The following is a 13265-nucleotide window of genomic DNA, read 5'->3' as shown; positions in this document are numbered from 1 at the left end:
TGTCTTGAGCCAGTATTATCCAATAGACTTGTCCATATTGACGGCAACCCCTCCAGCTGTTTAACTCTCTTTATGCTCCTGCTTGTAGGACCTGTACCATCAGTCGTACGAATCGGTGTGTGTGATGTTTGCCTCCATCCCCGACTTCAAAGAGTTTTACACCGAGTCCGACGTCAATAAAGAAGGACTGGAGTGTCTTCGTCTCCTCAACGAGATCATAGCCGACTTTGACGAGGTAGTCCTCCGAGTCCTGGCCTACGCCACTTTGTGTAGAAAAGAAAAACAAGTTTGAAATCATGTGCAAGATTCGTAATAACCTTGTGTGCTCCTTCGCAGCTGCTGTCCAAGCCAAAATTCAGCGGCGTGGAGAAGATCAAGACCATCGGCAGCACTTACATGGCCGCGACGGGACTCAACGTGACGCTAGGACCAGAGTGCACACAGGCAGGCACTGAATAGTTACAAGCTTTCATCATGTGAGGTCCCCCATGTCATTTGGCGGTGTAGGTTGAAAGAGCAGGAGATGAGGCTTTGGTCAGATCAGGCCGTCGGCCATTTAAGCTTAGGGAGACCTCCACTCACAGGTTTGGCCCCTGCCTGCCATTTCAAATTCACGGTTACAAAGCGTGATGAGGTCTAATTTTCTCCCCCGCTTACCTCATCAGTGATAGAGGGCTTGTTATCAGGTAAGCGCTGATCATTTCTGTGCAGAGACATTCCTTCTGTCTTCCTTCCTGTGCAGAGTGTTGAGACCACACAAATGTCATGCTACATCATTGGGCTACTGGCATGTACAAGGGAATTGTCTCCTCACCGGTGTTGGGTGATTGCTTGGTATATTAGGAAAATGCCTGGAAAAGTATCGATTTTTCTCCATAAAGATTAGTATGTGAATATAAATATATAGAAATCTGGATTAAGCAGGGTTGTCAGATTGTGCTTTGGTGGAGATGTGCACATTGCATCCAGTTCATTTCTAAATTCATTTGAACCTCTTTATGCTATAAAATGAGTTCACAAACTTTGTTCAAGTATAAATAAGACCTTCAACTTTTAATTTGTATTATTTGTTTCTTTCTCTTTATAGGATGACAGACAATACATGCACATAGGCACAATGGTGGAGTTCGCCTTTGCTCTGAACGGGAAGCTTGACGTCATCAACAAACATTCCTTTAACGACTTCAGACTCCGAATCGGTGAGAGCGACGACTTGCACACTCTTTTATCTGAAAGTGATGGTTTGGAATCAGCTTTGGGATTTTTGATTCAGGCATAAACCATGGACCTGTGATCGCTGGAGTTATCGGAGCCCAGAAGCCTCAGTATGATATTTGGGGTAACAGTGTAAATGTGGCCAGTCGCATGGAAACTACTGGAGTTCTGGGGAAAATACAGGTAGGCTGTTTGGTAACGCTTTAGACAGTAGTAAACAGTTTATAAGAAATTAATAAGCATTTAACAATAAACAAAGCTTAAAGTGCAAATGAAAGGTTATCAAGTTTTTCTAATTATCACTTTGTTTGGTGGTAAATATTTATCATAGTGAAATGACAGGAAGTAGAGCTGAGTTCTAAAACAGAAAACTGCCTATTTAATCAATAAATGGTCATTTTAATTTAGAAATGCAGGGACCATTTACAATCATTGGATAAAATTAAAGTGTCATCAGGTATTATTTGTTAGATCATTACTTTTGTGTTGGAAAAGGTTATTTGAAGGTTATTTACTAATGTCACTTATTTAAAAGCGATACCTGATGTTTCCCAGTTTACATTATGTTTAATGTCTTACTCTAGATAATAATTCAGATGTTCTATCTCCCTCGGCAGGTGACAGAGGAGACCAAACGAATCCTCACAAATCTGGGATACATGTGCTCCTGTCGTGGTGTCATCAATGTCAAAGGCAAAGGGGAATTGACGACCTATTATGTCCACACAGAGATGACCCGATCGCTCTCACAAGGGACCGTGATGCCTTGAATGTGCGCCACTTTAACTAAGCCATGAGACTCTAGATCTAGAAGAATGCAATCCAAGTGGTTGTTTAAGTAATTGTTTATAACTAAGAAGCCACAGCGGTCGACATCTGTCTTAAGCATAACTCTTTGGAGGGTTTTTACTAATCTCGAGTGGAACAAGAGCGCCTGAAGAGCTGCACAGAGGTTTGCCTTCTCGTCGCCCATGTGTACAATAGTAGTATCGGTGCAGAGCTAATTAGCCATGCCAGTGTTGTGCTTCAGAGCCTGTAGTAGACTGAGCTGCCTGTGGACGGGTTTTGTGTCTGCCTGGCTGGCATCACTGAGCTGCTGCTGAGCTTCCATTTGATTTAAATGGATGTTAGACTTAGTTTGTGGTCATATAGTGCAGCCCATGCCAGCTAACGCCAGCGCATATGGTAGAAGCCAAACATGCAAAGCAGTATAATAGCTTTGAGTTGCATTTGTGTTGTTTTACTGAATGACAGAAAACTCAAGTAAATGTTTTTTTTTATACAAGGCATAAGGAACAAAGCTCTTGTGTATATAATGTTCACTGCCATTCTTTTGTTATCCATTAAACATTTGTATATAAATCTGTCAGAATTCATGTTTTGTTCAGGCATTTAAATATTGCAGTTTTTGAGTTTACATCTTTATTGATCAGAGATTGTGAATATTTACAGACACTACACTGTTACATTCGGCAAATGTTTGTTTTTTGTGTACATGAGTAATACTGCTCTTTGGACTCCAGTAATGCTACACAAAGATGAGGAGAATGAGGCATTGTCACATCAAGACAATGTAAGTTTGAGTCAAAAGTACTAAACATAATATACATCACAGGTTCTCATCAGCTATACCATAAATAGTTGACATCCCATTGATAATTTACTAAGTTTTAGATTCGAACACTGACAAAAAATGGAGTGGTGATTATACATTTGATGTGATAAGCCAGAGAAATATAATTGTGTGCATCTGGAATGGGTAAATTCCAGATGCACACACTGGAATTTACCCAAGACAACCAAACTGATCACACTAAAGACTTTTTAAAACGGTACTTGTTTTAAAAAGGGGTCACAGATCCATAACCTTCAGCCACATTCCAGATGATTCCATTCTTGGTGAAAAACTCTGCGTTCATGCGAGCCACACGTGCATGCCGTCGACCACTGTGCTCCGTAGACACGCGGCGGCCATATTCTGACGAGGTGAGCACCGGCACCACGCGGGCCTTCTCCTGGGGACACAAACTTTTTTTTTAAACTTTATACCATTACTTAACACAAGTCATGTGGCGTACTAGAGAGTACTGGAGTCAGTGCACTCACAATAAATCTAAGTCTCTATCTTTTTTTTAAAAAGTGTCTGAATTTAATGTCAGATATCGTGTCTATTTTAGCAGTAGCTGCCTCAAGTGACTGTAATTACAATCTGAGCCAAGCGCCGCCTGCTCCACTTGCCTTCTTCTCTTCACTGGCCCACAAACTCACTGTGAGCTCGGTTTCACCACATGAATAATTACTCCACGGGGAAGCACTGCCTTAAGAAGGACATGTAGACAAATAGGATTCACACCAGTCAAGCATGGATGAAAACTGAGGATCACTGTTACCACTGCCCCCCTCACACTCGCAACAATAAGAAATGATTCAGGTTTTTAAAGGTTAATTGGTTCTGGATTGACCATCAGTCCGTGGCCCTTGATTGACACTTCGCTACATCTTTGTTTCAATATACGGCCAACCATTTCAAAGGTTTGAACACCCCCTGCTCTATGATACATTATATCAATTTATTAATAGGTGCAGATGAGTAATGAACACATTCATCTATAATAAACACCAACATGAGGTTCAATGAGTCTGAAACGTTGTTATAATTATGCAGGATTCACTTATTGAAGTTATATTGAAAGCTGTAGGTAAAGAGGAAAACTATTATACAATGTCAGATAAACATAAAGCAGCACTGAATACCAACAAGCTACATCTATCTCATGCAATTTGGCTGTTAGCTGCTCTTCCACTCTGAAGAGCAGCTAACAGCCAAATGCAGATTGTGTTTTTACATAGTGCATTTAACCAGGGGCAACTTAATGAGGTGGGTTTGAGTGGAAGCGCTGTTAAAAATACCTCATTGAGTACGTCTAGCCCTGTTGCCTTCCAGTGCTTTCTGTCATCCCGATGTAGTTTCCTGTCAAATCCCTCGGCCTGGTTGTACACCCTGTCAAACATGGTGATCTCTGTCTCCTGCTTATCCTGTGGGGAACATCATGACCAGAAGAATGTACCGTAAGTGAAGTTTATACATTTCTAAGCATATTATTAACCATATGGACCAAGACAAGTGAAATGTAACCATGAATGCCAATATACAATATAAGTCAGTCAAACATGAGTCAAGTGGCTATTTCTGATCGTTATGTTTGGTAATAATAAAAACGAATCCTGTGAATAATTTTTTTCTATGGCTGATAAATCTAATAAGGTAAGGTAAGGTAACTTTGTTTGTACCCGAGGGTAGATTTGGTTGCAGGTAAAGAGTGGGCTGCTCACACACACATAGACAACATTAATGACATTGACAGAAAATGGACAGTGACACAACAGAGACGACTAGTGCTCCAGACATAGAGACATGGATAACAAGTATACAAACAGTTATTAGTGTCAGAATACAGCGGATAAAATACAGAGTAAAAGCCATCATAGATACAAATTTCTAGTCCAGAATAAATAAATAGATCATACTATATAATACTATTAAATGCCTCATAGAAAACATTGAAGCAAGTGAAACAAATGACCCCTAACATGTCATTTGCAAATATTCGCTAAATATATTCGCATATTGGAGTGTAACTACTACAAGCGTGACAACAGATCAGGCAAAGTGTTTGTCCCGTGATACCTGAGATTCTCGGTAAAAGTAAGACATTTCTTTGGGCTCCGTTCGTCTCGGGGGGATGTAACTAAACACAGACAAATTGCTGAGCGGTGTCTTCTGCGCCTCTTTCTCGACATCCATGGTTCACAACGAGAGAGACCGCGTAATGCAGCGCCACTTCCTGTTTACATGTTGTTATAGTGATGATGATGATGTCACTCGTGCTTTGTGTGATGTCACTTCGCAAGCGTCTGCGTTAGGCCGTTGCTAGGGAACGAGGCCGCGCAATAGTGTAGCCTTCACGGACAGCTCAATGCAGTTGTAATAATAGGCCTACTAAGGTGTTTTAAAGTTACTGATGTGCATGTTGCAGCCATTCGTTTATTTAATTCAATACATTAATTTCCCCCAAAATATTTTGTATAATTGCAAATGCACTGTTATTGTGTGGATTATTGTGGCTTTGAAACATGATGACATCTGTTCATATGACATCCCTGCTTCCACATTTGGAGAAATAGGTTGTGTTCACATTCTAGAATTTGATTATGATAGCTCAATGGGAGATTCACTGTTTTTGAAAAGAAATATCCAGTTTAAAAATCCATAACTGTTGAACCATCTCATTATTTCATATCATATTTATTGCTTAAAGTCTTTTCAACTGACAACAATCATGCCTTTAGGGTTGAATAATGGCACCACTCTCAATTGTGTTTATTTGTGCTGAAAGAGAAGATGTTGAACTGAATGTGCAAGTTTGTGACATCACAGCATTCTATTGCCCAATAATATTGCCCAATGGGGCAACTTTGTTAAAATGGAGCATTTTATAGTAATACAGCAAGTTCATGGGTCTTGTCACTAATAAAAATGATCTAGCCTGATTTTCTTTTGATTTTCAGTCTTGTAGTGTGGAGCTGTTACAACTGGTGGGCCATACCATTAGTGTCCAGACTTTTCAATACTGTGAATCATTCAAAGAGTCATTTGTCTGAGGGTTTACACTTTTATTCAGGCTTGTGCAACTTGTCTGGGGTCTGCTACCTGCTTGTCTCCTTGGAGTTGGCTAGTTTTGCTTGCATATTCCACAGTGTTGCCAAAACCTTTCTCCAGCAAGGTGTGTAACCAAATTTTGGTTATAGAGAAGGTATCCCAGTTGAAAGGAAGCAATGGGTAATATATTCTCACTCAGCAATAAGAAAATATGAAGATTCTGTTTTTCACCATTCTGTAAATGACGGCACACATTTACTTACTCCATAATATTCTATTTGGACTGGACTAATAAATGAAGATATAATCACTCTATTTGACCGTAACATTGCAATTACTTTTAGAGGCTATATTGAAAGTGTGCAGTTTGCTCCTCCATGGCTTGACTGGGAAATTAAAAGTAAATTACCCATGATTTGATTGTTATTTTATTGATGTAATCTTTGAAAGCATTTGTGCTATTCTAAACCATTCTGGTGTTCTGTGGCTGTGACTATAAAAGGCTAGTTAGAGGAAAAACTAGGCCTGGACGATTATTCCCAATGGTGAAATAAAATATCTGTTCCTATGTTATGTTTATCTTAGAAAATTGATAACAGTTCTATTCCTTTTTTGCCCCACCTGCTGCTACTATCCCCTTCTGCAAGATTATGACAGCACAGCAGGGGTTACCATTCACCAGTGAGAAGACTGAGCTCAGGGGCATTTGGAGCGTGAGTTTTTGCCACGATCTTGACACGCACACAAGCAGCAAAACACACACACACACACACACACACACCAAAAAAAAAAAAAACATGACAACTTAGAAGAGTTCAAAAGGTGGCTGACAACAAAGGCATGCAGCGGACGGTGTGGGCATGTTTGGACAAAGGGTCAGACAGGAGAGTAGAGGAGGGACGGAAAGCATGATCAGCATCTGTTTTCCTTCATTTCTTCTGGAGGATGTCTCAGAGCACTGGAGTGATTACTGCTGACATTTCAGAGGGACATATTGCTGTTTGGAGGGGTCACTGTGGGAATGAAAACACCTGAAGACAAAGGGTTAGTTCTTCATATTAGATGGAGTTATTAAACATGGGCAGTAGCACCTTGTCCTCCTCTCACTCTATCCTATCCTTTACTTTGGAACTGATTAAAAATGTAAGTTTCTTAATCTAGCAGTGTAATTAAATGGTCTAGTAATAAACCAAAACCTTGAATGAGGTCCAATTTGGTCTATCAGAAGTGTCATTGTACCCTCTGCTGGGTATTACAAGTATTACAAGCACTGCTTATCAACCAAATGAGGGACACCTTAGTTTTAAGTGTGTGGGGTACTAACAGGTTTCAATCAAGATGTTTTAGAACAATACGCCTTTGTTTCTATTTTCTGATACCTTTTAGGCAATATTTTAGTGTACGTCGATAATACAAGTCTAGCCAGCCATTCTCGAATTCAACCAGTAACGAAAGCTATTCTTGATTGAAACATTAGACTTAAAAGCCTGTCATTTTCAGTATCATAGTAACCTTTTCAAAATAATGTGGGTTTTATTTTGTAGGACCATGGGAAATCTAAAGTTTGTAATAAGGGGGGGAAATGAATGAATAAATAAACATGAGAATCCCTGGGAAATCTAAAGTTTGTAATAAGGAAAAAAAATGAATGAGTAAATAAACATGAAACCCTCATTTAAAGTACTTTAAGCAATAAAATGAAGGCCTAAAATGAGAAATGTGATTCAGTTCCAAATGACACCAGCAGATGGCGTCCTTAACGCGCGATTGAAACAAGACTCAGACAGATTCAATCAAAACAGCGAGCTGACCCCGTTTGCTCTGTATCTGGGATTTATCCGGGATTCATCATGCATTTGTCTTTATTAGTCATTATGGAAATAGTTGATATGTTGAAAGATAAAAATAAAAAAACTAGGTCAATATTTTTGCCATCAGCGATTGACTATATACTGACTTAAAGTAGCTTGTTTAATATGACCCTTCTATGTATCTTTTAACCTATGAATGTCTAGCCTCATGATTTAGTGCTTGAATAGCTCACATTTCAGTGTTTGGTGTTGTGAGCCTGTCGCACACGCACGCATGACCGCAGACGCTCCTTGATGACCCACCGTCTGCTCATTTCCGAGAGCTCACGGAGACTCACGGAGACTCACGGAGCGGGGCCCCACCTCCGCGCTACAGCCACTCGGTCTCGGCTTTACTCCGAGGAGAACCCGGTGCTCCGGGGCTGGCTCTTTGACTCCGCGTTGCCCGTTAATATGGAGGTCTACAGATGGCACCGTTAGCGTTTTTCACATCCCAAAACCGACCCTGTGATTTGGATGGCGCTTCGCTCAGGGGGGAAGTGATTTTGTGCCGTCTTATTTTGTATTTGGGGGAGAGTCTACTTGGGACACACTGAGCTCCTGGCTTGAGTTCGAGCAGCCATGAGCTCCGGGGAAGGAGCGGACGAGTCGACGAAGGACGCCAGCGACTCAGCGGCCCTTTTCAAGACAGGTAAGCCCCCGGTGCTGGACTCGGGAGCTCGGTGTGTGGCCCCTGGGAGCAGCGCCTAATGCTACGCGAGAGTCCCGATTGTTTGTGAGGTGCATTTACTGGCCCTGGCGGAGTGCATCGGGTGCTTTTCTGTCGCTCATTACACTAGTTACTTATAAATACGAGTTGACAAAAGGGGAAAGTGTGGCTGTAATGATGTCATAATTCAGAAATGACTTGTGAAGATCAGCGGGGCAGTTTAGCTCCAGCGCTAATGTGGAGAGTTCCGTTTACGCAGCAGGAGGAGGACACATGCCTCTGACAAATACAAGTCACATTATTGTCCCGTCTTTATGTTGTTTCTCACGTCTTTAATCGCAAACTGTACATGTTCACGTGTGGCATCATGCTCGGCACCGTTGTAGCACATCAACACAACTTTGTGCGTGTGGTTCAGACATGCATAAGGCACACAATGCTTAGTTTTACTACTTTAAATTACACTATTACAATGTCTTATTCTCTGTTTGTATCGGACACAATCTATAACACGCGTCGAGCATGAATCCATGGTCATTTTGAAACTTGTTTTTCCGATAAACCGGGATGCTTCCAGCGTTAGCAGTGAGAGCTAGCTACACATTTGTGAAACTGATTTGCTGGATCCTGTCTGCTGGAGAGCGAGCTAATGAAGCTAACGGCGCTAGCACTCTGTCACAGCTATGACAAAGCGTCTGGTTTTTTGCGTCGAGAACTATGAGAGAAACGGCTCGTGGTTCACAAACGTGTACAGGGGAAACGGATCGCTTAAAGTGCACGTTGTTTGGGCCTTTTGTGCTTTTCCTGAATTAGCATAAGCGACCGGGCTATGTAAACAATACATGGCGTGGCACATAGATGGGTGTGCTCAGTGTTAGCTCTAGCGGTGTAGCACACTTTGGGCCAGTGCACAGAGAGACACTGAGTACTTCACACATTCATGTCAGTTTAGATTTATGTTCAGCTGTCAAAGGGCCTGCATTTGAAGATCATTTGCATCTGAAGACAACTCGATGTTCTGTGGATAGATGTTGCACATGCAGTTGCAGGCATTTGTATATTTTGTTATAATAATGGTGTAATAAGGGTTGAGTTATTGATAATGGCATTTTACCATTAGTATTAGTATTATTTAGTCTTATGCTAGCTATTTTTACTTTACTTTATTTTATTATTATTTTATTTTATTATTATTTTATTTATTAAGAGTGTTTTTTTTTTGTCCTTTCCCCCTGTGTCTACTGCGTTGTAACACCGAACTTATCTTATCTTATCTTTATCTCAGAGGACAGATCTCTCTTTCTATCATCAGTAAATGTCTGAGCAATCCTCCATTCTTAAATTAAAGTTACAAAGAAATTTCAGTCCTGCAAATTGAGAACATTGAAGTAATACGTCAATGTTTCTCATTACAGACCATGTTAACTTTTGAGTGACTTACATAGTCCTGGTTTTGTAGAATACATGAAGGTGTAAATGGCAGTCAACAAAAATAAGAATGCAGCGCTTTGACATCCAGCCTTTGGCTCTAGCGGTTTTGTGTTATACGAGATAATGAGTCACAAAGGAAGCTGACTATTGGTACTGTGCAGATCTGATTTTAAAAGACTTTCTCTGTGAATCTTGCTCAGATGACAACCATACTATTCTGCATTGTTTATACGGCACAGCTGCAGCCCCTGTTCCTCATGGTAATCAGATGTTGAATATTTTGTGTAATCGAAACATCAGTCATGGCTCATTGTCTTATGCCAAAAGGCCATCTGCAACAAATGAGTTCATTGTATAGAACAGCTCTTATTTACAATAGCAAAACACATGCATATTTGGCAGTATATTTGTTCGTAGCACATCTGCCCCGTTGCTGCTTTAGTTCAAATGTATTTATAGCTATCTTTATTCTATGTAATCTATGTATATTCAAATTGATATTTGCTGCTATATTAATTGCATCCCAAAAAAACACAATACCTTACTTTTTTCCCATGTCAAGTTTGTCACTGACTTGTGTGTTATAATATTTCCAACTGCAGCTGTTCTTGATTATTGTGCCCTACATTTTGGTGCTTTTTGAACAATGTCTCTCATGCCGTCTCCCTTTGCCTGTCACTGGCACACTTTCCAGAGGCTGAATGACAGGCCTTGTGATACAATGATCCCTAATAGTCTCATTTGGTGTAGGCAACAAGACCATCAAACATTTTTGTGTTAATTTTCTCACCATCAGTCTTACATGCATGAGTGAAATGCTCAACGTCTGGGATTTCTGTTCATTTTAATATTGTCCATCAGGGTCTTAATATTTTTTCTGTTTGTTACATTCAAACTAATTCCATAATGGGTACATTGACAATGCATTACTCTGCATGACCCAAAAGTGAGCACTTTGTGTCTGCAAGCATAGCCTACCAGTGGTTTTTCACACCGCTCTTGCTCTGCTCTTCTCTTGTTTTGCTCTTGAACTTCCTCTTCACAGATGCGGGAGTCTTGTTCTGACACGCACAGATTTGAGTGTCTTGCCGCAGGCTATGCTTATTTTTCCTTGCGTTACCTCCCTCCATCCCAGACCCCATCGTCTTCATTTCTTTTTCCGTCCTTCGGCATTGCTCTTTGTGCTTCCAGTGAGTTGCCTTTTTGCAGGATCTCGCTCAGGCTCCCTGTCCTGATACAAAGTAATGAAAAGGATAAAAAGGCTTGCTTCCCTTTCCATTATTCTGTCTTCCAGACTTGAATTAATACCTATAGGCCTTCAGCAGAGAAAAGGGGAGTTCTGTTGTGGCACGCTGTCAATCACCAAGTCATTCCATCTCAAACATCTTGAGCTGCACCGATGACTCAGAGGCTGATACCCTATGTTACTCTGTAAAGTGGGAGAATGTGAGCTGCCAGTAACTTGAATGAATGAATGTGTAGGTGCTACCCAACCCCATTGACAATCCCGGGCATTGAATGAACACTTGTGTGTGTTTTGTCAAAGTGGGGAAACAGACAAGCTAAAGAGATGGAGTAATGGGATCCTGCGTTTATGACTGCGTTGAGTCAGGATGAGGTCTGCACACTCACCAGCCCAGGCCCACCGACTAATGGATATTGATCCTGGAGATGGAGACTGATGGAGGCCCCTCAGTAAAGGTTTTCTCCAGGTTTAAAGCTGCCAAGTCCTACAACAGAAGCTCAACTAATGCTCAACATGAGTGCTCTTCCTTTATCTTCTGTTGTGTGAGACTGGTCGGATTAGAGGAGATTTAGTGTCTCTTATCTAGGAACTATATATTCAGCACTTACACAAACCACAAGCCTTCTTTCACTGATATAACACTGCAACTTTACTTTTACCGGCTTTAAAGTGGTTCAAGTTCTTATGATCATATGTAATCATGTAATATCTGATGTTAATATTGCTAGCTATTGCTCACTATGTTTGTAGTTTACTCAGTTTTATGATTTGTGTGAGTGAAGTCTTAGGATGATGTTAGGATAAATGTTCTTCGACCCTAACTAGGGTGCCATGTCACCCCCCTTCACAACATGCTCATGCTTTGCTGTTATATGAAGGCTGGACTTATCGATTCCTTTCTTTACTCAAGACTAGTGCCTTTAAAAATGTTGTTTTATTGGCCATGTTTTTTTTTTTCTGTAAAATTGGTCCTGGACCCCTCTTAGTAAGCATTGTTTCTCACTACTTTCCTTGTGGCCCTGTAAATGACCATCAGTTGGATTCCAAAGGTTTTCTGCTTTAAGCACAGGCTGATGTTACAGTCATTATGCAGACATTTCTTCTTTGAACAGCAGTGGTTCTCCAGTTTATGTCGTCAGGTAGTTTCAGAGGTAACACAAACACCTTTTTAGTGAGGAGATGAATGCAAAGGTCAAAGGTTAGTTTGAAGTCTCCTTTGTCACCACGAGACGACTGACGGAGCAAGTGTCAAATTTTCATTGTAACCATAGCTGAGTTATGATTATTTTTTTCCCACCTTGGACAAATCCACCAGGAATGGTCATTAAATCCTACCCATGAAAAGTTGTCTTGCTAAACTAAGATTTATTTTTTTCTCAATCACAGGGCTGTGAGAAATTACACAAAAAACAATACAACTTCCACTTAGTTGTAGCCCTAAGCATGGATGATGTCAGCGTTGACTTTTTGGTCTGTCTCAGTAATCCAACCCGCTATTAGAACAAAAACCTATGTCTTAAATTTCAGTCAGAACTATTTTACTATACTTTAAATGTCCCTTTTAAAAACATGTTTTTTTCCTGCTGCTGACCAAGCCCTTCACTCTTTACAGCATTAGACACAGACCCAGGTGATTAATCTTTACTATGCCCATCTAGATGTTATACTCTGCTCTAGGTTCCTGGTCAAACAGTGCAGGGGTTCTCAACCTGGGGGTTTCAAAAAGATTTCAGGGGTCCCCAGATGAAATGGGGACAATTTGAAAAGTTGAGCAATAATCTTAAACAAGGCTCAACACCCTTCAAATGCAGTGGTAAATGTAGATGTATCTAGGCTTATATCTTGAAAATAAAATCAAACATTAGACATAAGATACTTTATCATTTTGCGGTTTAGCCTATTTTAGTTTTTTAGGGGTTGCGACTGACAATGATTGAGAACCACTGAAATTGCGAATGCTCCTGTTAATGACAATATAGCAACAATATAGCAGTATATAATAGTTTCTATAAAACTATTGCCTCCCCTTGCTTTCAGAGATGTCAAGGCAGTTTTTAATCTAGCAAATTAGGTTTACATGGATTAATAGTAGTATAAACTCTTTAACACTTTGAAGGCCTGAGACACACACTTTAAAATGTGCAGTTTTCAGACCCAAAATGTACAGGCCACAGACATTCTGTCATTGTGCCG

At 40.5% G+C, this 13265-nt stretch overlaps 3 protein-coding genes across 10 annotated transcripts in view; 2 read left to right on the top strand and 1 right to left on the bottom strand.

The window, feature by feature from the left end:
- Window positions 1-2019, top strand: part of adcy2b (adenylate cyclase 2b (brain)) — a 49383-nt gene extending 47364 nt beyond the window's left edge. Inside the window, exons 21-25 of the mRNA XM_072447704.1 lie at window positions 89-235; window positions 337-444; window positions 1088-1199; window positions 1274-1398; window positions 1833-2019. Of these exons, the coding sequence (XP_072303805.1) occupies window positions 89-235; window positions 337-444; window positions 1088-1199; window positions 1274-1398; window positions 1833-1985 (645 nt within the window). The 3' untranslated portion in view covers window positions 1986-2019. The remainder of the gene's footprint in view (window positions 1-88; window positions 236-336; window positions 445-1087; window positions 1200-1273; window positions 1399-1832) is intronic.
- Window positions 2020-3040: 1021 nt separating this feature from the next.
- On the bottom strand, window positions 3041-5066 carry cfap90 (cilia and flagella associated protein 90). Of its 2 annotated transcripts, none has more exons than XM_072447127.1 (3): window positions 4904-5066; window positions 4126-4251; window positions 3041-3230 (listed from the first exon to the last, which is right to left on the bottom strand). In XM_072447127.1, the coding sequence occupies exons 1-3, from the start codon at window positions 5018-5020 to the stop codon at window positions 3057-3059; spliced, it is 417 nt and encodes a 138-aa protein (XP_072303228.1). In that variant the 5' UTR covers window positions 5021-5066; the 3' UTR covers window positions 3041-3056. The 2 variants fall into 2 exon arrangements, with proteins under 2 accessions (XP_072303228.1, XP_072303229.1); XM_072447128.1 differs by having other exon boundaries at window positions 4126-4242.
- Window positions 5067-8072: 3006 nt separating this feature from the next.
- Window positions 8073-13265, top strand: part of LOC140361827 (triple functional domain protein) — a 64361-nt gene continuing 59168 nt past the window's right edge. For 4 of the 7 annotated variants that reach the window (XM_072447698.1, XM_072447697.1, XM_072447696.1 and 1 more), the window contains exon 1: window positions 8078-8377. In XM_072447698.1, the coding sequence (XP_072303799.1) occupies window positions 8308-8377 (70 nt within the window). In that variant the 5' untranslated portion in view covers window positions 8078-8307. Of the gene's footprint in view, window positions 8378-13265 lie in introns of all 7 variants that reach the window. The other 3 variants (XM_072447701.1, XM_072447699.1, XM_072447702.1) reach the window with 3 other exon arrangements.

The sequence above is a fragment of the Eucyclogobius newberryi genome, unplaced genomic scaffold, assembly GCF_026437365.1.
Source record: "Eucyclogobius newberryi isolate DKJ021-1_F unplaced genomic scaffold, fEucNew1.0.hap1 SCAF_16, whole genome shotgun sequence".
NCBI classification, from domain to species: Eukaryota; Metazoa; Chordata; class Actinopteri; order Gobiiformes; family Gobiidae; genus Eucyclogobius; species Eucyclogobius newberryi.
This window is presented reverse-complemented; position numbering and strand designations above follow the sequence as displayed.